The sequence below is a fragment of the Toxotes jaculatrix genome, chromosome 11, assembly GCF_017976425.1.
Source record: "Toxotes jaculatrix isolate fToxJac2 chromosome 11, fToxJac2.pri, whole genome shotgun sequence".
NCBI lineage: Eukaryota > Metazoa > Chordata > Actinopteri > Toxotidae > Toxotes > Toxotes jaculatrix.
Genome location: NC_054404.1, coordinates 14,959,129 through 14,984,880, shown reverse-complemented (window position 1 = coordinate 14,984,880; position 25,752 = coordinate 14,959,129). Strand labels below are relative to the sequence as shown.

The 25,752-nt window shown below is 38.3% G+C and overlaps 1 protein-coding gene across 1 annotated transcript in view; it reads left to right on the top strand.

Annotated features, from left to right (window-relative positions):
- The first annotated feature begins 1,026 nt into the window (after positions 1–1,026).
- The window catches only part of wdr27 (WD repeat domain 27), a 40,041-nt gene continuing 15,315 nt past the window's right edge, over positions 1,027–25,752 (top strand). The window contains exons 1-22 of the mRNA XM_041049536.1: positions 1,027–1,233; positions 1,580–1,721; positions 2,028–2,152; positions 2,432–2,545; positions 2,705–2,756; positions 3,116–3,186; positions 3,285–3,399; positions 3,514–3,616; positions 5,659–5,750; positions 6,217–6,281; positions 6,910–7,022; positions 7,984–8,057; positions 12,323–12,392; positions 13,083–13,151; positions 13,243–13,346; positions 14,236–14,325; positions 15,196–15,317; positions 17,224–17,357; positions 18,451–18,548; positions 19,334–19,431; positions 21,643–21,740; positions 25,513–25,615. Of these exons, the coding sequence (XP_040905470.1) occupies positions 1,081–1,233; positions 1,580–1,721; positions 2,028–2,152; positions 2,432–2,545; positions 2,705–2,756; positions 3,116–3,186; positions 3,285–3,399; positions 3,514–3,616; positions 5,659–5,750; positions 6,217–6,281; positions 6,910–7,022; positions 7,984–8,057; positions 12,323–12,392; positions 13,083–13,151; positions 13,243–13,346; positions 14,236–14,325; positions 15,196–15,317; positions 17,224–17,357; positions 18,451–18,548; positions 19,334–19,431; positions 21,643–21,740; positions 25,513–25,615 (2,205 nt within the window). The 5' untranslated portion in view covers positions 1,027–1,080. The remainder of the gene's footprint in view (positions 1,234–1,579; positions 1,722–2,027; positions 2,153–2,431; positions 2,546–2,704; positions 2,757–3,115; positions 3,187–3,284; positions 3,400–3,513; positions 3,617–5,658; positions 5,751–6,216; positions 6,282–6,909; positions 7,023–7,983; positions 8,058–12,322; positions 12,393–13,082; positions 13,152–13,242; positions 13,347–14,235; positions 14,326–15,195; positions 15,318–17,223; positions 17,358–18,450; positions 18,549–19,333; positions 19,432–21,642; positions 21,741–25,512; positions 25,616–25,752) is intronic.

Below are 25,752 nucleotides of genomic sequence, written 5' to 3'. Positions count from 1 at the left end.
CGGCAAAGCAGACTGCAGACGACACCCTGCTACCAGCAACACAACACACGTCATGTCCGCTGCCTGGTCGGCAAACTACATTTCCCAGCATTCCCCTCTCCATTCATGCTTTTTATAAATGTTTATCCTGCGGAGACTGGATGACTTGAAATCCATTTAAGACTTCGTATACTCCGATGTCATTTCTAATGTAGTGAATTTTCCCTGTCTGTTTATGCCAAAAATAACTACTCGAACGGTAATATAAGAAGGCCAATAAATTGATAAATACTGAAATAACTGCTGAAACGTATTTATTTCAAGTTAATAAAGCCCATATTATAAGCATCATTTAAATTAACTTCATATTCAAATTTAATTTAATATAATTATTAATTCATTATTCGTTCACTCAGTCATTCATTCTTATGAACATTGATTCTGATTTGTCATTTCGACTCGTCTCATATGGTAATAATGGGTGATAACATGCCCATGATCACTCATACACATGGTGCCATGGATACCGGTGAACAATGACCGCCATCTTGCGGCTATGGGTTAAACGCACAGGTACAAGAAGCAGGAACCGATAGGTGTGATAGGAGAGAAGTCCCACTCTGGCCGTACTTCCAAGTACCACTGAGTTCAAATGCACCGTAGTCTACAAAAAAAACGGCTAAATGTACCGCTTGTGTCATAAAACTACAGTATTCAGAGGTTTTAAAAAGAACAGAAGTGTTTTTGATGCCTTGCGTATGAAAGAAATACCATGAGAGGCAGCACACATTTACCTGACCGAGGTTTGTTTTTTGGCTTATGTGTGGATCATCGCTCTGTCATAGACAATCTAATGTAACGGAAATTGATTTGGTGTCCTAGCAACCTGTAGCATTTGCCCAGCTGCAACTTCCGTGTCGAAGACATAGGTCGAAGGCTCTCTCTTAATGTTAGCTAGACCGACTCAACGCAAGTTTAATTTCACTGTTTTTGAAACTAAAATAACTGAAGGTTAAAGCTGACTCCTCAGCCCCGTTTAATGGAAAATAGTCAGCGTTTTATTTGAGGACTGCAGCACACAACACGAAGGGTCGTGTCCTAATGTTTGGAGGAGCTAAGATGATCGAAAAGCTCAGTTTGGCGTGTGACAGACTCCTGTCACACCGGCAGCTCGCATGTTGTCAGTCTTATTGTGGCATACCACTGCGTGACAAGGAAATGTTGATTTACCAGAATGTAGACATAGAGCAGAAGGTTTGTCAACAAAGTTAACAATGTGGAGAAAAAATATTTTATTATACCTAAATGTCATAAATTAGCTAGTTAGCTCGAAGTCTGCAAGTTTTAGCAAGGAACAAACCACAGTGACCCATAACTGTAAAACTTGTTTGTAATTAGAATTAGTCCGTGTGTATTTTCTATCTGAACATGCCTTTTTTTTACAGATAGCCTACTATAGGCTATGTTTGATATAGGTTCACTGTTCTGTGTATCAAAATATGGGTTAGAGTGTTTGTAATCAGAATCCTGTATAGTCTTGCTAATAATTGTTGAGACTATGTATTGCGTATTTTAGTGTTGTCTAAATGTTTGTCCACAGCCCCTGCCGCTAACTGGCCACCATGGTGAAATCAGCGCCATGACTTTTGGGAAAAGAAGTAAACCTGTCCTCCTCTGCTCCGCTTCTTCTGACTATATCATTGTTTGGGATATTGAATTGTGCCAGAAGAAAGCAAAGGAGGGTAAGGAAGTAGTTTGTGTGTGCTCAATCAAGTGTTTGCACTAAAGAGTCGCTCTCTGGGCCAGTTTGCACTATTTTCAACATTAATTGCTAAAATGCAGATATCACATTTTGTCATAATCTTCATTGTTATGTCTACTAGTTTAATCCCCCTTTTAGTTGTGAATCTGGGAGTATGATCTGAGTGAATATCTTAACAAGCCTGCCATCTAGTGAAATATTACCAGATATGTCACCTGTGACTGCTGTGGTCATGAAATTCTTTTGCTTTCAGTGTAAACACTGATTAAAGTTTATTTGATTACAGGTAAAGTTGCAGCTGGAATAGTAATTGGGACTTTACTGGGTGAAGTCGCCCATCTTTCATTCTGTTTTTCTGATGAGCGAGTGGCTGCATGCTCGGGGGCTACTGTATATATTCTCAGCTCAAAGGTACAAGATGATGCACATTTTCACAGTCTCCCTCAGTGAACACAGACACTTAATAAATACATTTGAGTTCATGGGTTTCAATACTGTATGTTATCTTGTATTGTTCTTATTAATATTAAATAGTGTGATTTTTTTTGTACTTTGCTGTGATTTATTAGATGTACATCACAACACATTTCTATGAAAAGATGTGTAATATTGTTTCTTTGTGATGCGTTAGTAGCCATCAAAGGTCATCACTTTATCTTGTCTAAGTTTCATTGCTGTTTTCCACACCAGAGGCAGGAAGTTATTTCTACTTTGACCGGCCATCTGGGACCTTCAACATCAGCAGAGTTTTGTCCCTGGAATGAAGACATTCTCATCACCACATCAGAAGACCGCACTTTTAAGGTACTTGCTTAAGATTTACAAATGATAGAGTCAAAAAATGATCTCTCATTTAATTTAATGATGATGATGATGTGTATTTGTATACACAGCAAATATCAAATATTACACAGTGTGTCAATGTATCTTAATAACTACGAAGTACTTTTCTTCTCTTTTCAGGTGTGGGATTTAAAAACTGGAACTGTTTGCTATCAGTCTTTTGTGCTTTCAGGTGTGACACTATTTATTTATTTACTATTAATTTGCAAATTATTCATTAAAGCCTGAAACCTCCCATTAAGTTTGTACAGCAGAGGTGGTAGAATCATGAGTAGCAGTGGGATCCATCTGAAACTGTTATTATACTGAATAAAATGGCTGTGAATAGCCAAATATAGTTGTCAAGGCTTATCTTTAAGCCCCGGTAAGACGAGCACTTTAAATGTAAGTAAGAAAGTAACATTTTAAATTGATTTTTTTCATGGTAAAGTAACATTTATTTAGTGACTGCTGTAGAGGAGTCAGAGCCTTGCAAAATGATTAAAAATAAAATATTCCCTGCCATCTAAAGTAAATTCTTTAATTCTTCAGCCTCTCCACTGCTCAGTGCATTCTTCTTGGAGGAGACCAGGCACCTTATCATCGGCTCAGCTGATGGACAGGTCAGTGACTGAGACACACACCCCTTAACAGCTCAAAATCACTACCAGAGTAGGAAATACCACAAGCTATATAACACACTTGTATCTGTTGGGCTTAGGTGTGGTGCTTTTCTCACCATGATGACCACAAGTGTCACCTGGTGACCAAAATGGACCTTCAGAAGATGGAAAAAAGACATCAAAGACACCAAGAGGCCGTGAGCCATCAAACAGGTGATGCTGTAAATTAACAGAGAGGGTGTAGTACAGGCTAAATCATTTACCTCTTTTCAACTGGTCAAGTTTACTGAGTTATTTTTATGCTACTTTGTGTATATTTTCTTCCAGGGGGTGCAGAACAATCAGCTGTAGATACTGTGGAGACTGCAAAACCTGTCCTCAAAATGGCTTTATGTAGCTCATTTACTGACGCCAGTCATGAGCAGAAAAAGTGAGTAAACACTGTAAATATACTTGTAGTAATCATAAACAGTTTGAAATGTTGAATATAGGTAGTTGGATACAGATTTCAAACATTTGCTCAACCTAAGAACCTGCTTGTTGTGGGTTCTTGATTTGCTTAGGAAGGAGAATATCGGTGAAAAACTGTGTGTAATTCAGGAAAACATTACAAAAGTAAATCAAACAGTTCTCAGGAGAATACAATAACGACCGACACATTTCTGCTATTAACGATATAGAGACCTCATACTGTCACAAAAGCCTGGAAAACTAAATGCCACATCTTTATGGGATAATTGCTGCACGTGTCCACACAGAAAACATCACAGGAAACTTCACACATAACAGGAAACTTCGCAGGCTCGTAGCATTAACTGTTTCAGGCTGTTAAAACATTTGATGTTATGACAGGAAGCAGGCACTTAGTATTTTGTGGCCCACTGGATTGAAATGGACATTGATTCCTTATAGCTGTAAGCAAAGCACATGATCTCAGAGCAGTATTTATATAATCTTTATTCTTGACTGAAACAGCTTTAGCATAAAATCTAGTTAATTAACTGCACAGTGTTTGGCTTCTTCTTCATGGGCTTTAACAAATAAAACAATTTTTGCTCAGGTTGTTAGGGACCACAAAGGACAAGAAGATACAGGCCTACTTCTCAAAAAGTGGGGTTTATTTCAACCAAAGAAACATAGAATATAGATGAATGAGAATAAGAATTTTTAGTAACTAACTAAAAGAGGTCAACCAAAATTTATTAAAAAATAAGAATATTAAAAATGTAACAAAACAAGACTTTAACTCAACTAATTGACCTAACAAAGTGAGACACCGTGGAGGCATATATACTGGCTGGTCAGACCATTAAACACAAATAGGGTTGCACAAACTTATCTGCAATGGTTATAGAACAATGTAACCCAATAGTTCACACCTCATTGAGAATACAGTGTTGTGTCAAAATATAGCAATAAACAAAACTAAACAATCTGTTTTATGTAACTTAAATGTAAAGAAAACTAATAAAGATGGTAGTCATGAGGTGGGAGAGTGTGTGAAACCATAAACCTGTTTGTTAGGGTTTGTATGTTGCGTGTGGTGAGACAAAGAATATGACCATATTTCTGTTCCAGCTGTGTGTCTGTGGATACAGCCATCACATACATTATGGGATAAACATGCAGTGGGGCTTTAAACCCCACAGAAGCTGCCTGTCTTTACTATTAAAGTGTAGTGTAACAGAGTATCAGTGTATGATAGTTTAGGTATACACAAGGACTCCGAATGGTTCTGATGCTTCAAATTAGTCATTGTTTTTAACATTTCTTCAAAGATTTCTTTGTTGAATAAAAGTATACTTAACCATCAAAAAACAAATTTCATGTGGACTTTTGATATCTAAGTTTGTGTGGGTCTTTGTCATCCAAACATTTATCACACCTATATCCAAAATATGAACAGCTAATGTGTAGAATTTAAGATTCTGACTTTTGTGCCCTCCTGTGGAAGAGTCAAAAAAAGATACCTTGGCATACCAAAATGAACGGTGCTCATTTTTCTACAAACAAGAAGAACAATTTGAACAGAGCAGTAATCATGTAATGGCTTTAATTGTCTTTATCCTGTACAGAAGCACATGATCAGCATGAAAATAATGATGCACTAAAATGTAAAACTGGTCAAACTTCTACCTTACATTCCCCACTGCACCATGACCTCAGCATGTAGCTCAGCTCAGCAACAGGATAAAAAAGGATCCATCAGACTCAGCTTCCTCTCCTTTCTACTCTGTGTGGCAGTAGTTTCCATCTTGTGGGGTGTGCGTAGTTTAGACTACATGAAGTCAAAAGAAACCTGAATAAAAACCTATGGTCCTATGGTGTGCATGCCTCACCACTCCATCACATCAGTATGTTTTTCTTTAGTATGTGGTTACGTTGTCTTTCCTCAAATGATCTGAAAAAATGCTTCTTGGGGGAAATCCTGTAACACAGATTTTCCATACGTTTCTGTGTGGGCCTCTGCAGGGACAACAGCTGGTTATGTATTGGAAGCTCTGATGGCCTGTATGTGGTGGATCTGGCTACCTCAGAACTCCTGACAGCCCTATATTTCAAAGGTAGGCTGCTGCTGTACTTCTGTAATATGTTTAAGCATCACATCATAACTTATTAAATCATCTCATCATTTCACAAGAATAACATTTCTGAGATTCTTGTTAAGGACCCACAAATCCTGCTTTCCCAGTTTTTTACTTGGAAATATCTCAGAGTTGTTCAGGCTACCTTCTTGTAGCAGTTTTCTTATGATGCTTTAGGTCAAAGAAGGCAATTATTTTCCTTCTGTAAAACACAGAATTCCTCTTTAGCTATTTCCATCTTGAGACATGAAAAAAAGCCAAAAAAGCCATTTTGATTGGCTTGCAAGGTGATGGCCATAAAATTAAATCGTAATGACGGGTGGCATGGTGGCACCCTTAAGAGGATAAGCAGGATAGAAAATGGATGGATGGGGTATTGTAATGATTTATTGTAATTTGCTCATATTACTCTTCCAACACACATGACTGATGTTTATTCTTCTAGATTACGCCAACCTCAGCATCACAATGGCTGGATCATGGTCAATCTCTCCAGGACAGGATAACACCGTGAGTAACTGCAATAATATTTTGATGAGCCAGGGTAAGACACTGCACTGTTCTTCTATAGTTCATTGGCCTATTTCTTGTGCTGCATGTGATCCTTTGACCACTTACTCAGGCTTGTGCATGCTTGGCTTCTTTTGTCAGTCCTAGTGAATCTTGTGAGTTTATGATGATAAAAGTCACATAAAATGACAAGTTTAACTACTCAATGAATGAAGTTTTCACCACAATACGAACCACTGAAATCAGTCCCTATTAAGCCACTGGATCTAAGTGGAGTTTTTCATTTTGTTTCCTAGGTTCATTTTGACTGTCTGAAGGTGCTCCTGTGCTTAAACTTTGGAATTTTTATAACGCTGCAATTTGCTTTTTATGTTTTCGCAAACCACATAATGACATTTTTACAAGACGTGACTGTGATTTACTTCCTTAAGGCAACTGATATTTTTCTGTTCCTACAGAGAGGCAATTATGTGCTATAGTGCATTATAAAAACGTAACACCCTGCCTTACCTTTGTCCCTGTTTTCCTGAACATTATTCATAAAAAAGTATCTTTCATTTCTTCTTTTAAAGCAATTATGGACTCGTTTTAAAAATCTGAATTCATTCTTGAATTCCTTGTCACACAGATGGTGTTTCTAGTGAGCTCTCTGTTCACTCCTTGCGTGGTGCTGTTGGAGTTACATCTTTGTGACTTAGGGAGGATCCAGGCTTGTGGTGACAGCTTTTCAGTGTTCCCAAGGTAAACCTCAAGTTAAAGGCAAAAAATTGTTGACTCTACAGTATGGTTACCATGTAGAAAAAATTTCCTTTTTGCTGGATTCCTTCAGTATAGAAAACAAAGTAAAACCAAAAGATTTTCTTGTTTAAGGACGACCTGCTAAATACAGTAGTATGTATCTCAGTAGTATTCAGTTTTCTGCCAATTGCTTATTTGGTGGAAGTAGTATAGTTCATCACAAAACAGTCCATAGAAGACACAAATAAGAGAAAACAACAGCTTCACTGTAGCTCACATCATTTGTTTCCAGCCTGGAACTGCTCTGCTCATTGAATGACTTAACTGTGAACATTTTTTATTTGTCTAGGCTTTTAAATCTGCATGAGTTTTAATAAAGCTGTCTGTACTGGATGTACTCCTTAATCCAGAAAATCGTACTTATTACTCTCTCACAATAGCAATGCTATATAAATGCCCCCAAAAAATTAAAGTTGTCCTCCCGGGAAGGAATGAAATTCATTCAGGTATTACCTGTACCTCCATAAATGATTATTTAGCAAAAATCCAGCAGCACCAATAAACAGTGATAATTTCATCAACATTATGTGTGTTTCTGCTTTAACAAATTTGTAATTTATGAGCAAAAGCATAATCATTTCAGCTTGTTAAAATTAGCAGAAACAGTGCAGTTATAGACTTTTGTTGCCTTCTCTCAGACACTGGTCACCTGACCTCACCGGCAACGGGACGTATGAGTGTGGCCTGTTTTTCAGTTGGCCTCCTGCCTGTGACTCCTTCTGACTCTGACGTTTCCATATTAACTTGGCCTATTATCCCCATTCTTACCATCTGGTTTTTCATGAGTCAACAATATCATGGTACTGAGCTTTAGAGGGACTAATAATCCATAACGGTGGAAAATGCTGTGCTCCTTCGTTTCCAGTAACTCTTTTCCCCCATTTCACCCCTCCACTGTTTTCAGCTCTCCTCCGCTGCCTGAGTCTCCTCTGAATGCCGAGTTAAAGAAGAAGGAACAGAGTCATCCTAAAAAGAAAGGTCAGCATCCCTGTCATCGTCTCAGCACCAGCTCACCTCTCACTTATGCTCACGCACATAAAATAAAAACCGAGCTACTGCTGTTTGATGACTCTGGGTTTTAAAAATATGACCCATTTTATAGTTCACTCCATGACTGGCTCATTGTCTGTTTTGCTTGGCCGCAGACAATCCTTTTAAACTGTGCTTATTGTAGGTTTATAGAAAGTCTCTTTGGCTATTACAAGAGCTACTGAGAACCTCCTCATTATCTGTAAATATAGAGGATGGAAAAAATTCCATCCTTTGCATTTTGGGGGGCGTTGATGTAGCATTCATAGTTAGATTCCCTTCAGTTTTCATTTGCCACATAGGCAGGTACCTGAAATTAAACAAAAGTAAGAGTACAACACATTTAGTCTGATAAATCCGCACTAATTAGCCCAGTTTGTTGCACAGTTGCATCTTGCAGTAGTGGATTCCTGGGTAAAGTGAGCCTATTTGTGGTTCTTTGGTGTATCATTAGGATCAGGCAGCTTGAAACTATTGCTGGAGACCTATATTATACTGAGGTTTACATGTTGCTCTTACAGTGAGTTAGTGCTGAGAAAGCCAGTATTAGCCGGACTCCCCACAGCTGGAGTGAAGGGAGCTGCCAGTGCCTGACTATGTAGGAGATCTTCACGGGAGTCTAGAAGTGCTGCGTGACTGCAATGTCAGACCAGAGACCACAAACATTTACAGACTAGCGCAACCCACCATGCTGCCCTCATGCATCTCCTTATTCTTGAGGATATCTGCAGAATCGTATACAAATTACACCATAAACCTCTGAGACTCCTGGAAAGGAAAATGTTCTTCCATTGTAAGTCTGGCATGAGTCTGGAGGAGCTTTTTGAAAAGAATTGTGAGCACAGATAAGTATCTGTTGTCATGTCACACTGCCTTGTAACATAATCATGAAGTGAACCAGGACTGTTGGCTTTTAGAGATGGTGATAATCAGGTGCTATTACTTTTTGCATGATGTCACCTGTCTAGAGCTTAATGCCTGAGTCTTGTTGCCTGGATTAAGTTGTTTTATAGTCGGGATGTCAGGGGATTACTGAAGCAGCGGTGATGAATGGCCTCAATTACATGGGCAGAACTCACTCTGAATGTATCCTTTCGTTCTTCCATAGACAGTGATCAAATCGGTAATAACAGTTACAAATTTAATTGATACCTTTCGTTGTTTTTCTTTGTCAGGAATATGTAGTTTTATATATATAAAAAAACAGGATGCCCTAATTTGTCTATACGACCAATGTCTGCAAAATTAACATTATTTCAAAAGGAGAGACAGGCTTTGATTTATATAATAATACTTGGCGCTCATCTACGATATCATCACAATGACCTCTGCAAGACCTCAGTCTACTTTGGCCTGATATAGAGAATTAAACATAAATTCAGTCTTATGTTTTTAGAGCTGCTTTTTAATTTTGCGTAGAGTGAGATGAGAAAAACAATCTGTGAGACACAGGGAAGTGTGAAGTTTTCACAAGTCCAGTTTGAATGAAACCGCAAAGTGTTTCCCGTTTCCTGCTTTCAACTACTCCATTAGTCACTGCTACTGCTAATACAGAGGACCTTATTGTTTAGCACATCTACTTTACATCTAGCTCCCTGTTAAAGTTTGATATTGTGCTTAGCATTTTATTTGCATATATACATCCGGTAGTATATTCTTTGCCCTCTTTGAACATTTCTCCCGCATCACGTTACTCATGTTCCCTGTAGCATATTTTTCAGGTCTTACATGATTTCTTTTGCAGTCAGATCCTTAGTTTGGTTCTGTATTTGTAGTTCCTGTCAGTCTTCAGTTACTGTGCCTCTGATACCTTTTTACTTTTACTCTTGCTCCTTTCTCCTGCTATATGCCCCACTTTTCACAGGTCAGCAGGGCAATAACTCATGCCAGAGACTCTGGCTACAGTAAAAATAATACCTTAGAGTCATATATGGCTGCTATGGTTTATGCTTTTTTAGAAGCTTGAATTATTTAGTCTTTTTCTTGGGCCACATTTCATCAGCTAACTCAGAGGGAGGTCTGAGCTTTGCCATCTCCTATTCTCTGAGGACAAGAGTTAGTGGTTTACTTTAGCATAAACTCCTGGGCCTTGTCCTTTCTAATGCAGGCAACTCAAGCTGTAAACAATCACATAATAATATATCTATCATCATAATAAAAATGATTATAGATATTTTAAGTGTCATCAATCTAAACAGCCAAATAACCATTCATGGTTTTTAGTCCTACAGGTGCAGACCTAAACAGCACAAAGGCTACGTGATGGTGGTGCAATGTGCTGAGACTGCAGGCAAAACCTCATTGTCACCATAACCATTTGTGGCTCTGTTAGCTGGTGCCTCAGAAGCTAAACTTCCTAATGTGTTGAGCTGGATTGAAGAATTTCAATATGATGAAATTTGCCATAATGGTTTAGACAGCTTAGGCTAAGTCTTACATAATGAGGGCAGTAAAAGGAACACTCAGCAAACTGCTGTGATTTTACGCAGATATGACTGGACTTGGAAATTTGTCTGAAACTCTCACTTTGCTTCAAATAGCTTCTAGTGTAAAGTCAGCGTAAATTATGAGATTTTTACTGGCCCATAAAACTAAATGACCATTATATATCAGCAGGGGGTCAATAGGGCTGTTGGGTAACGCCAAGTGATTGCGTCGCCAGGTAATTAGATTTCTGGGCTAAAATGTTTAGTTTCCTGCATATAATCTGTTCTGGACCAAAAGCTACTCTCAGTACCCCACCTCACATTCTAGACAATGGAGGAATGGAGGAAGGTGCTACATGTGAGTGACCAGTGGCAAAAAGAACTTTTGATCTCAGGTTAAAAAAGCAGTGGCACATTTGGTATGTACTGTTTTACACCGTCATGGCTGATTGATACCATACCAGTGTCACACAACCTTTTACATTTGCTTTTCAAACGCCTGATAAAATGAAGGATTCTTCATGGGAAAAAAGTCACGTTGAATTAACGAAGCAAATAAGAATATTGCTTTTACAGAAGCAACACAGCATGAATAGTATCAGCAGCACTTTCCTTTGGGGCTGAACAAATAAAGAAACAACATGTACCTTGAGAAGCTCAAATTTCAATTCAAAATCCAAGCAAAGGGGAGCAGAGCAGTTGTTCAGAGGATGTCGAGTGTATTTTACAGGAGAATACCATTCAAGCCAAAACCAGAGTGATGAACAGCTCTCCCAGATAAGAGTGGACTGAAAAGAGATCCAGATGTGTTTCAACTGGTTGGTTTCACTTGCATTAAATGTCAGTAGTATTGTGCTGGGACCATGTTTCCACTGAGTTGTACGAGAGCTTAAGCAGGACAACAAACAGTATTTAACATTCAAACACAGTCAGGTGAGCTGGTTTAGCTGTCCAGGTTTTTGTAAGTTTAATGTTATTTTAGAAAATTTAAACTACTGATGTGGTACATCTGTTGCTGACTTTATGATGCTTCTGTTTTATGCAGATATAAAGTAATTAGCCATAAGTTTGCTTTTGGTTATTGACCTTTATAAATGATTCTGTAATTGAATTTCCTTTTCAAAAAGCTTTAAAGAACAGTTCAAATGCCACTGTCATTCTGACATTCACACAGTTAACTTGTCCAGGTTTAGTTGTAGTTTTAAGCCTTGTTAGCCAAATAAATTCATTAACTAATTAATGTAATTGATGGTAGGTGGAGATAAACTGATGTTGACTTGGGGTCGAGGCTGTAATCCAAATCAGGATATTTGTTCTGATGCAACTTAAGTCCTAAATTGCCACTCAGAGATTATGTGACATTTTCTTACTTTGCCTGTATTTGACAGGAGAACAGTTTTTGGAGAGCCTCACACATTTTAATAGCTGTGGAAAAAGTGAGCTCATTGTAATATCGTAAAGGCACTGACAGCGAACAGGGAGCAGAATGAACCATCCCACAGTTTGTGTCTGATACACTTAATCCTCACAGCACAGAGTGGTCAGCCAGTAATATTTTATCTTCCTTTCCTAGTATAATTCATGAAAGACCACTACAGTATAATGACTATTTCTGTCCTAATTGTGAAAAATGCTAATTCTTCCTTTAGAAAAATTGTCTCATATTGTAATACTACTTAGTCATGACATCTGCTGAGTATCTTTTATCTTTGTTTTGGGCATACACACGTCATGTATGCAGCTTGTGGTAGTCTGTGTCTTATTGACCACCTTATCATTTTCATAAAGGAGGATTAAAGGAGCAGCCTCTGGTTTTCCACTCTAAAGTGAAGTCATCTGGATACACCAGTGCCCCACGGTAGGTTAATAGCCAGTTTATTTTATTGCCAAAAATTGGATAAGGGTGTAAAGCACAACTTAAAAGTACATTCAAGTAAGAGGGGGTATGGAACTGGGCACTTGCATCACACTGCAGTGTTATTATAAAACACCTCAGATAAAACATACATATAAAGTGATCTTCATCATAAGTTTTGACTTGTTCGGGCACACTCATCCAGTTGAGGCCAGTGGGGGCAGAGGGGCAAGCAGAGCAGGTGTTGTTTACCCAGAAACTTTAAATCCTTTTGGGGATTTTCAGGCAGTCCAAGACTCAGAACTTAAACTTCACAGAGGCCCTGGTACCTAAATTACCTCATCTCCCAAGTTTCATTATGATAAACACCAACTATTTTCAACCATAAGCCCTTTCTAGCTATTTCAGCAAGAGTTTTTGAATGGGGTGTATTTAACCTCTGCCAGGAGACATAATCTGTGCAGTCAGAGTTCCCCACTAAGCATTCCCAGTGAACCCTCCAGGCTTGTCTGACATTCTGCTCTTCAGCACAGGCTGACCAGTAAGCAGCTTGGCCTGCTCACTGGTCAGCCTGCGAAAAAATGCAAAAACAATGCAAAAAATATAGAATGAAATGTGGCTTGGTGAATCAAATAAACTGATATATCAAGCACCATGGGAAAAAGTTTGTTTTGTTTTTGTTTTTCTTTTCAGAAGGATTATGTTTTCACCTAAAACAAATATCCAGAAGAAGCCTTCCTCTAAGAAGACCAGCAAAAATATGTAAGATGTCCCATTATTTTAAATACAGTTTTGAGAAAATTTTAGAAATGTTTTTTTTATATAAATGCTAAACGTATTTTTCGTCATGTAGGGGTTTACTCCTCAGAGATTATCCAGCAGACAGTGCAGCACCTACTGTTCCATACATTCATCTCAGCGTTGCTAACAAGCCAGTCTATTGCCTTCAGTATTCAGGTGAGACAATCTTGCTGCTGCAACACTTACTATAATATTTAAAACATAATATAATGATATATTTAAATAAGTGGCCAGTCAGGAATGTCTTAGGTTTTAGATCTGAGCTACTTGAAATTTGTGTGAGCCCTCGGCTGATAATAGACCACAGATACAACAACATGAAGGCATTTCACATTTATTATCAGCTGTGACAATGTGTGAACAATGGTATTGCTTTCACCTTGTGCATCTTTGAGTGTGTGTGTGTATGTACATGTTTGTCGTCACATATGTGTCCTGAAGACACCTACTGTAGCAGGAACTATAACAGAGGTAGTTTTTAATATTTTGGCAGGTGTCTGTTTATGGACAGATTTTGTCATCGCAATAGCGTCTCAGCTGTGCAAAATACATTCATGAAACTATACAGGTGTATAGTGGAGATCAAAATGAAGTCCGAGTTTGAAGATTGGTGTGGTCTGACCCATGAGTACTAGTAATGTAGGAATAACTACTGAAGGAGAAAGTACTGAGTAATTATGGATTAAGGGTCAGAATGTCAGAACGCTGACAGGCATCACGGCTGGAGTGATCCTATCACAAGATGATCTCTAGTTTGAACTCTGAAGACCATTTGAAGCCTAAATCCACAATATTTTATTAGCAGTATCAGCTCAGTAAACAGAAAAGAGTTATATACAGCATTGAGTTTTGTCCATCCCCTACTAGAAGGTTGAGCTTAGGTAAAACAGTAATTTATGGAATATGATTAAGAACAGATCCATTGTTCATACGAAACACTTCACTGCTATGTTTAAAAAAAATGCTTTTCCATTTTTGGTAATAATAAATCCGCTGTTGACTCAAATATCCTAATAAAACAATTCTGTTTCCTTGTCTCTCCCAGGGGATGGAAAACAAATCCTGTGTGGTCTTGGCGACAGCTCAGTGTTACTGTACAAGTCCTCCCTCACTGGCAATCCAGCTGTCTACACAGGTGCGTGAAGCGGACATGAGTATCCCTACCTTAAAAACTTTTAGGTTATACATAGTGCGCCCTGAGTCTCCTCTGTGCCTTTATCAGCACTGCATTTCTCTCCTTGTTCATGAAGAGTGATTGATTTCATGAAATATTCATGATATCTTCGATAATAGGCTTTATTAATCGACTCCCCACAAATTATGCTCACATTTTAGAGCTATTCAAGGATAAGATCTTACCCCTGATGTTTTTAAGAGACAAGGTGTGTATTAAAAAGCTGATCTTGGGGCATGCCTTATTTGGGCTTTTCTGGTTAAAATACTTTGACATGGATCCATGGCATATGATCAAAGACTCCAGAAAAATCCAAATATTCACTTACTCAGCTATTACTGTTAAAACTGTAGATAAACGGTACTCTTTTACCAGAAGGGTGTAGTTTATACTGCAAAGCAAGACTTTGGTACATGCTATCTTTGTTTTTGTCAGACAGTAAAACCTGTGTGATGGTGGAAAAAGACACATGTAAAGGGTGCATTGCCTTTTGAGATCAGCTAGGATTGAACTAATAGAAATTCCTCACAATTCTAAGCACTATTGAATCCTTCCTCACACCAACATCCACTGCCCCAATCCCAACGATTCTAGGCAGTAAACTCTAATATATCCATGCATGTCAATCATCACTTTGACACTGGACTCAATGCAGCGGAAACACAATCTCCACAAGGGGGCGGCAGAGAAAACGGGACAGAAGTTGAGGTGACCAGTGGGTCACTGTGAGCCTCTTCCCTCTGCCTGACTCTGAACAGTACCATAAAAATAAATGTTAGAGTCACACACTGTATCTCCAGGTTAATTTCAAATCTCTGTCTCTGCCTGCAGGGCACGACAAGCCAGTGAGCAGTGTTAATTGGAGCCTCAACAGACAGTGGTGGCTGAGTGCGTCAGAGGATCATTCACTTCGAATCTGGGCCCATGGCAGCACAGAGCCGGCTATTATTATGGTAAATGTCCTGTGTATTCACCAGTACACTCTTGTGTGTATTTTTTCTCTTGATTTATGAATTACATTCAGTCTCTATTAACCTAGTCTTAACCATCACCACTATATGCCCTACCTTAAGCCTTAATCAAAGCTTCACTCAGTCATTACTCTAAGCCCAAGACCTAACCAAAAAAAAAACCATTGGAATGAGGACCAGCCAGAGTGACCTCATATTGCAAAAATGTCCTCCCTCTGAAGGTCTAAAAAGTCAAATTGGTCCAGAAGTAAAACAAAATAACTACAGACACATGCTGTACACATTTTTCACTCTCACTCCTGTTTTCAAAGAAGGTTGTGATTTCTGGAAGGATTTTGTCCATAATTGCAGTGTTGCAAATGAGGCAATGATACCACATTTAAATGACAGTAAAATAGTGGTTGCTACTGTATCCGCAATGTTTTGCTTCATGCTCTCATTTGTTGTTTTCAGTAAAATGCTTACAGAGTATAATGTCTCAGATTTGGATTTTACATTAAAGTTGTCTACTGTACTAAGAGATGTGTATGTGTAAGGATGATGGATGGATGGATGGATGTAATACAATGGATGGATGTAATACAATAATAATATAGTAGTGAAATATAGATAAGAGATGCTGTGATGAAAATTAGCCAATCTGTTTAGTGTGTAACACTTTAAAAACTCCGTCATGGCTCACCTATTTAATTGAGCTTCTGTAGGGGAATTGCTGTTCAAAATGTATCTTTGACCTTTTGATATAAATTAATTCCGTGTTTCCTTTTTTAAAAGAATAGCCTCATGGAATTAAAATTGAGAAAGCCAAATTAATTGAGATGATAAATGATGTGTTTTTTGGCTCAAAGACAGTGACTTTGTCATTCAGAGTATCTGCTGGGCTCAGAGCATCCAAAACTCTGATCATGTGCAGACCCTCCTTACTTCATTGGGTGTCACGTTTAATAGGACAGTCAGAAGTGTTTCTGCTTTCCCATGCCAAGTGAAAACAAAGGCCTGTCCACAAAATCTAGGGTGTCCCCATTACTGATACTAACCATCCCAGCTTTGCTCCACTCGGTGAGATTGTTTTTGAGCTTGGCTGGGTCTGCAGCCTTTGACTGCTTGTTGTTCTTGTGAAACAACCTGGCAACAAGTGCAAGTCTTTTCAGAGACAAGAGCCTGTCGGGGTGAGCCAGAATTACAAATAGCTTTGCACAGTTACTGTATACTTGAAAAGAAAAAAAGAAATAATTTGACCACATAGTATTCCTTAAGATTCCTTGTCACTGGAAGTCTTTAGATGTGGTTGGGAGAGTGGTGCAGCTGTAAACCTAGACAGAGTAAAATATCTAACAGGATAACCCATCTGTTTGCTTCTTTTACCTTCACAGACTCCAACTGTACCCTTTGGGAATTAAGGAGAACCACTATGTACAGTGTTTCTTGTGAGGATGCTTCTTTTTGTGTTAAATCCCTCTGTTTTTGTCACAGATTTTCTTTTACCTTCCCCTGTGAACTGTTAAGAGACAAAAACGAGGAGCTGTTGGTAGTGAAATATTGTAAGGGATATCTGAATTGAGCAATGATTGAAGATTAAGTGGTCTACCATGCATGGCCACAAATTTATTGCTGTGGGTTTGATGGAATAACACAAACAAAGCCGAGGATGCAGATTATCACTCTGGATTTGAGGGCGTTGCATGTACGGTACTCACAGTGATGTTTTATTATTGTTTTCAGAAATCACTTTTTCGCAAAACTGTGTTATTAGACAAAACTATTAGGGATCAAACTTTCTCAAAGTTTTTTTTACATTAATGTGTCCCCAGTTATTACATTTTTAACAGTATATTTTCCTGCATTATAAATGAAAACTAATTTCAAGTGGTCTCCTTCTCTCTTGTAGGGCAACAGCTTGTTCTCTAAACCCATAAAAGGTGCTCAGTTTTACTACCTCGACAAATTTCTGCTTTTTGCATCTGGACCCTCTTTATACTTATACCTGTATAATGTGGACATCACATGTGACGACATCAAGAGGTAATTACAAGTGATTTTTATGCTGTACGTTTATACAGAACAGTATAACATATAAAGTGGATGATGATGAGTGAGTTAGTTATGGGTTGTGAATTGGTTTAATGGATGCACTTAAATTATTGCTTTGATATAATAGCCATTACACTATGACAAAGAAAATTTCTCTTTCTTTTTTGGTGTCAAGCTGAGTCTCAGTTTTTCATACAATTGAACGCCCTGGGTAATCAAATTAAGCTGTGACTTTGGTGAAATTAAAAGCAGAAATGCAAGTTTTTGGAGAAATTGAGACAGTCTGACATTAGGCAATCAACTATAACGTTTGCCAGCAAGGCCTCAAATCAAACATTAACCTATGGCATTAATATAACAGTGGACTCATTGCACAGTATGGTCTCAAAATTTATTCTTGGACTGTAAGAACATTTTGCATGACAAATAAGGGATATCATTGTAATATTCGTTTTCCAAATCTATATACTGTGTTTACTGCTCATGCTTCTTGTATTCTAGTATTTGGTAACTTTTCACACAGCTGAAAGAAGCATCATAACATAAAATAAATCAGATTGTATTACACAATCACAATGGAATATATTCAAACCTCAAAGCTGTACGGAAGGACCACAGTCTTCTTGGCCTCTAAACATTAACTCTGGCACATTGGGGGTTAAGTGCCTTCCTCAAGGGACAATGAACAATACTTGCAGAATAAAGAGGGTCAGAGATTCAAACCAGTCATCTGGACCTTTTCACCTTCAGTCACCCACCTATTGTAATAATGATTAGCTATGCAAATACATATATTGCAATAACATTGCAAAAAGGAGAACATAAATCAAAGGATTAGATTGTTTTAAGATGTATGTAATTTATTTAGGAAGGCTTTATTTAGCTGCTACCACAGTCACTGCTGACACTCATTACCACACAGACTGCTTGACTGTGTACTACTACTGTGTATCTTAAATCCTGCTGAATTCTGTCCTTAAGCTGTATAATTCAGACAGAGAGCAAGAGTGATTGGTGTGCGGTGAGATGTACAGCAGTTACCTTTATTGGTTTAGAAAATAATGCAACATCGTTTTCGTCTTAGATATCAGCAACGGAGTGTCGTCAAATTGGCAAGCTGCTTTACAACAACACCATCAACAGACATCACCGCCTTGTCTGCAGTCAATGATTTCTTCTCCTGTATCCTTTTTGCTTGTTGTTATTGTTCACGGAACTGTTACAAACTAGTCTAGACTGCACTGATGCTGTAGACTGCAAAGTGAACCTATTCCGTCAGTAGTTTTACTCAGAGCATCTGGCTGGACCACTTCCATGTCAACCACAGCAATCAGTCTGTGCTTCATAAAGACTTCACATGTTGCCTCGGGGCTTCCACTGCTGATTTTACCTGTAAATGATTTAGGTGTCTTTAATTTTTCAGGAATGTCTGCATTCCAACCCCTTGTTAGGGTTTACAATGCATTTAGTTTCCAGTAAATCCACTGAACAGAGCTGCGTTTGGATGAGTGAGATCCTGTCAGGAATTATTTTGCACCTCTGTGCACAGGCCAAACAAAAATACCACAAGTAGAAATGACTTCTGATATTTTTATCATTTACACTTTTTTTTATCAGTATACACTCTTGTATCCTGGCATGGAATGATAGAAGCTGTCTGCAAGAAAGCAAACTGTGTGTAATGTGTGGGTTGTCTTATGACTAAACTAATGTATTCAGCTGTCTTCTCAGCTTAGAACTAGCTTCTAGTAATGGCCCATGAAGAATGAGGGAAAGCTGATACTCTTTACATATGTTTTTGATCGGATATATGTTGTTTTACTTTGCACTGCTGAGATAAATGTCACAAAGAATGTGCGTGTGTATGAATTGCATCTCATCAACAATAGGCCTATAGTTTCTAAAATAATAATTATAATAAATTCCCTTAACAGTTGTCTCAGACATTGTCCTGCTGTGTGGTTCAGATCGATCCATTCAAGTATTTGACATGAACAAGTTTACAGTTGCTGCAGAGGCGGTTGATGCCCACAGCAGAGCCATCCACTGTATTACTCAGAACAAGGTAAGAAGCAATTTAAATGTTCCTGTGAAAAAACAGGCAACTCTAATAGATCAACCATCTACTGTAAGTGTCATTCTTGAAATCAAAATGATTTCTTACAAATTTAATTACATTTGTTCTGAAGTTTCCTCTTTGCACATTAATATCCTGAAAATGACATTTTAAAAAACTAATTTTAATTACTGAAAAACAAACAGCAAAATCACACATGCAAGTTTCTTACACTCTGGGGTTTTTGTCAAATATCTTTCTCAGATTTTTTTCCTCATTTGTAGTTTGACAAAAACGTACGATAACCCCTAACCTTTGCGAATGACAGAGGCAAATACATCTCATCACTCAACAGGCAGACTGAGTGACTTATAGTCCTGACCCACGCAGTAAAGAATTTGCTTGGCTTGGCATCACTTGGTAGTGCGAGCTCCATCTTCCATCTTTTCTTGAAGGGTCTACTATTTGGCAGATGTTATAGTGTTACATAAGACATCTATGAGTGTTGAGCGAGTTACATAAGGCACAGATTGTCTTTGAGGGAATAAAAGTGTTAGCTTGTGGTGTGAATGAAAAAAGGTCATGGTTAAAAAAAATGTCATGGTTACCCAAACGTTTCCATGACAGACAGACAGGACATGCCATCATCAGTATCATTCATCATCATGAGTGTTTGAATGTAAATCCCTGTTGAATCAGGATTAAGACTGCCACTGGAGATGGCAGGAGGAGATTCCACGCTGGATCATGGCCTTGGAGTAAAACTGTTCCATGATGCAGTTTGGGTTTTTGTGGCCTTACTCCCACATCAGTGTCTTGGACCAATGTGGGCCCAATTTGCTGGTGTCTAACAAGTAGACAGCTTGGGCTTGTTTCCACATCCATTATAGTGCTATGAAAAATGTAATACTGCATCGCTCAAAATGAAATTATAAATATCAGTTATAAATTTATGCATTAAAATCTGTGGTTCTGCATATTATTTACATTTCTTTATAGATATCGCATTACTTTTTACGGTGAAAAGAAGGTCATGGTTTCTCTTCACATATAGTCATGTGAATGTTTGCCAGCTTTGTAATCACAATAAAACCATTAATTTTGATCGTAAAAATGATGGAAATTTTGACCAATCTTACAGAAACTTATACAACTTACTGGAATACAGAAATGTGTTTGTGTGAGACAGAGGCTTGTACCCAGTGACCTTGGAGTTTTGACCTCAGTCACTTCTTCATGTTGACCTGTGCATACTTAACACTCAGGCCAGCCTGGATTAGCTGTACACAGTGCAGCTAGTAGCATGGATTAAATGCATTAACCCATTCAACTGTGATGCAGTCTTGCACACAGCTGACTCTACTCCTTCTACCCAGAGGTGCCGGTTCTTTGTCACGCCAGCTATTGTGTTCCATGCATTGTGGAAAGCCTGCAGTGTGTTGTTTCAGCTTGGCTGTTGCGTCAGTGTGGGGTCCTCCTCCTGGGTGCCCGAGGGCCTTTGGGTGCTGGAGGGTTAATACCTGTGGATCAGAGGGATTGCCCCTGCCTGGGGACTGCACACACAACGTCTTCTCTCCACTCTTGCTCTCTTGTCCCGAGGTGGACCAAACATCAGGAACTGCAGCATGTGAAGCAGCAGCTTTTCCTACTTCAAATTTCCATCATCTCTTCTGCAAAATTCACCTGGAACTCATCAGAGCAGAGGACTTCTCGGAAAATGGAACTGGAAATGCCCTCTCAGACTCCCGTTCTCACACTCTTAATGGAAATCTAAACAAAAAACACCCCCACCGCTGCTCTCTCTCTCTCTCTCCCTCATACAGACACACATACACACACTCGACTGTATCATCTGATAACTTGGTGTGAAAGATATAGAATTTATGTATAGATGTGCAGTGGAAACTCAATATATTTATAGCTGCAGTCTGTCTCACTGTGGCACATAAAAGATGGACGATGACACTCAAAGGTAGCTTAACAACAACTGTGCTTCCATTCCAGTTTAATTTCCAGCCCCAATGTGTTTACATCATCTTCAATGTCAGCTTCTAATTGTAGGTACTACTAATGCTACCTTAAATAATTATATAAACACCGGTTGGCCAGTGCAGGGTACACAGCAGCAGAATATTCAAGTACTGGACATTAAGTTAAACTGATTTACAGTCTATTTCAGTCATTTTGTTTTCTTTTTTTGTGTGTGTATATATTTCACAGGGCTCCATGTTCAGCACACAGGCACCGGATTCATACAACCTCTTCCTCACCAGTGCAGTCACAGACGGTGTTAAGATCTGGGACCTTCGTACACTTAGGTCGGTATTGATTCTTGCTGTTCTGTTGGGTATGTAATCTGTGCACCTTTAATGTGAAAATCAGGGAAGAAAAGTGCAATCAAACAGCCATGTCTGTATATTGATTGTTTACTAGGTTCTTCAGAAGAAAACTTGTGTTCAAAACCCCGTCCAAAACCTTGGTGGCATTACAGTTCTGTATGGAAAGATAACCAAAACAAGAAAGCACTGACACTCTATACATTTACTTTGGTCGTGGCATTATGGACACTTGAGTGCTTGTTCTCTAGACTGACTGGCAGTCAGTTCTGAAATGACTTAGTCATTACACAAATCACAGTAGTGTAATGCCTTGAATTCAGATTCAGGTGTTTGTAACATGAGAATGCAACCTCCAACTTATTAGCCTCAATTTCAAATCAGTGGTCAAATCTGTCAAAATTACATAAGAGTAATGAATATTCAAGCACATTAAGGAAGAAACCATGATCGTTTTTTATGCTTCTGCTATTCCTGGGAGTGCAAAATTACCTTATATTCAAATCACACCAACATTTTGTCTTAGACAAACATTCCTAAGTTGATGAGTGAATCGGCAGTTGTTCAATTTCCAAAGTACGTAGCTGAGAATATTTTTCTTTGGCCCTTAGTAGCAGATATCCATATAAGGCGGATAATTCAAGTAGGCTCTCTTGGATTTCAAAATGTTCTTTTTGGCCCAGTAGAAGGCATTATTGAGTATTTCATTCTTTCATGTCTGCGATTGCTTCCATGTTTAACTCCTCATCCCAGACTCCATCAAAACCTTATTGCTCTCTGATAAATATTTGTGCCTGGTTTCCAGGTCAACTTCTGATTCTGAGAGCTGTCATCAAGTATCCCTCAGCAGATGCAGATCCTCTGAGGTGAAACATATGAATGTATGAAAACAATATGCCAAAGCATTTTATTTATTTATTTTTGTTTTGGTTTTTTTTTTTCGGCTCTGGTAATTTTATTTCCCACTCTGATAAACCTTATGGGCCTTTTTCTGTAGCTAGTACCGACCACAAAAAGTTACAGCTCTCCTACATTGATGTTTGTATTTATTTCTTTTTATGTGAGGCTTGCAGCTAATGGAAGTAGTTAAGATAGTTCTAGGTTTTATGTTCGTCAGAAGGCAATATAAAAATTCTTGGAACAAGTGTGGCATGAGTAAAGCTTACATAAGGTGTTCATGTGACTGCTCTTGGTGATAATCAGTTTATTTTAGTCTTTGTGGCTTTTTCCCCTAAATGAAGCAATTTCATGTATTTTTGTTCAAGACTTGGCTTGAGATCATGAATGAATGATGAAGATTTATCAGTTGTGAAAATCAACTCTTAATGGTTTTATGCTTTTTTTCTTAATCTTTTGAAATTATGTTATGTGAATTAACGTTAACTACAGTGACTGATTTTGTACTAAACTGGGGTTTAAGCTCTATTCTGTCTCTAATCAAACTAGAGAACTTCCAGAAAAACCACAATGGGAAATGTACATTTCACTGAGTGGAAACTTCTGAAACTCAATCTTCATTTTTATTTTACCTTGTCACCAGAGAATTCCCAACACTCCTTGCCCCTTCCTTTTCAGACAGGAGCACAAACACTCATGATACGCACATGAATCCAACAAAGATTGAATGAGGGTAATGATTTTTGAAAATTTTCCCCACTTACAGAAAGTTTTATAAACAATGTAAACCACTGAAATGGTTACAGTTTATTTTTCAGTCCCCCACCCCCAGCCCTTCACTCACTCCATGCAGTTCCCAATGAAGTGATTCAGTGTGTAAGGTTCCAGTTTAGAGATCTAGACACCAGTATTTTAGCATAGTTAGAAATCAGACCCACTCAGATGCAGATTGTAAAGCTGGAAGGAACAGATGGTGATCTGTTTCTCTTTAGTTCAGTGATCTATTCCCCTTAAATCTCTTGGAATTCCATCTGATAAATTCATGCTGAGCAGTACATCCTGTGGCTAAATAGATCATTAATGTATTAAAATTAAATAATATCAAATGCTACTGTAGAAACAAGCTTTCACCTGATTTGCATTGACACAGTTAAATTGGGTGAACTTTATTGGCTGAATACAGGGAGCTATGAATAGCCTGCTGATTACCTTGATGACTGACACTGAATACCCAGGTGGATTCGGTAACCGAATAGTCTCCCACTCAAGGGGATCAGACCCTCCAGTGCAGTCTGCGTTACTCATCAGGCAAATGCCGGATAGTCATCACTCACACAACGTGGAGGATGTGTTTGTGTGGGATTCAGCCCAGCATCTCTTCTCCTTCAGTCAAAACATTAGATCCTCATCCTGACCTAGAAAACCAGAGAGAAGAGTGTTTAATCTAACTTGTTGAACTGCTTCTTATCAGTGTGATAGTAACAGGTTGTGTCAGCTCTGGTGCAGACCTGAATGTCCAGATGTACTAGGGATTTAGAAACAGATATGTCTCATTCATCTTGCCATGCGTCAAAAGGATTAGAGGTCAGATTTTTGTCTATTTTTGTCATGAGTAGATGTCAGACTGGAAATAATATAACTCTACTGGTTATAAATATATCCTTAAATTCAAGCTAACCAGTACAAATTTAGAAGCATTTACAAGATGAAATTGTTTCAAATATGAATAACTTTCAATTTTCTTTCTCAGTTTTCAGTGTTTTCTTACAAAGAGCTTAGCACTAGTCCATCATCCCCACAGTCAAGATTATGGGTTGTCTTGAGTCGTTTATCTTGTTGTGTTTTGCGTTGCATTTTTTTCCCATTTGATTGGCCTCACTAACTGTCAGTCATACTGGAAAAATGAGAGGAACACCTTACAAAATACAGTTATCCCTTTGATTACAACACCACAAAAAATCTCACTGATACAGTCTTTACAACTATTCAACACTATAAGTTTTATAAAGTTTTTACTAAGAAATAAATACAAACTTTATGACACTATAAGTTTCATAAAGTTTGTATTTATTTCTTAGTAATTGTATGAATGTGTTCCCATGTGTCTACTCCGTGTATGTTTCAAGAACTCACTGTTACTGAGTATATCAGATTTCTTTTCAGTCACCAGTGAATATGACCTACTTTTAGTCCAGCTTAATGACATTAACATGTGAATGTCAAAGACATGTTCTCACCAGATCCTGTCAAAGCCCAGCCCTGCCAACATGCCAGCCCATATACAAACCCCAGCTCAGCTAGCTGTTAGTGGCATTGTAAAGACATTACATGCTGTTGCAAACCAAATGAAACAGCACAGAAGTTGCACGAGGGGGCCATTCGTCATTACTACCTTCTCTTTTCCTGTGTTTTGCTTGAGTCATTCTCAACTCCTTGTCTTCAGCTTGTTCAGATGTTTGTAAAACGTGAAGTCTGCAGGGTGGCATTCTGCTCCTTGGGTACTCCTGCAGAGTTCAGATCACTTTAACATAAAAATAACTGCACTCGGGTATGAAACACAACTCATGCTCATACCAAAGATATCTCACTTCTCAACCATTGTTTTTTTTTATAATATTATTTTTAACAATGATGGCCCTTTCTATTTCACACTTTTTCTTTGGGACAGAGAGATCAGGGTAAAATAATTTGAATTAAATTAGATTATTTTACAGTATACATATTAAGTTGCTCTTAATATGACCATTGCAGTGGCACAAGCCAAAATTTACATATATTGATTAAATCCCAAAGGGACTCAGTCAAACTAAGATTGTATGATTGTATGTTTGGACCACTGTTTGCATTTACTCCTCAGGTGTGTACGTCATTACGAGAACCATCTAAATCGCTGCCATCCATGCTCTTCTTCCATCTCTCCCTGTGGCCGATTCATTGCCTCAGGCTCTGAGGATAACTGTGTAAGTTGGAATACTCCCTTGAATACACCTCTCTGGTTATACTGTATCTCGCACAGTCATGTTCTTGTGCAATCATAATTTGACAAGATTACCATAATAATCAAATTTTCATTGGCTAGTTTTTTAGTGTCTGGCTA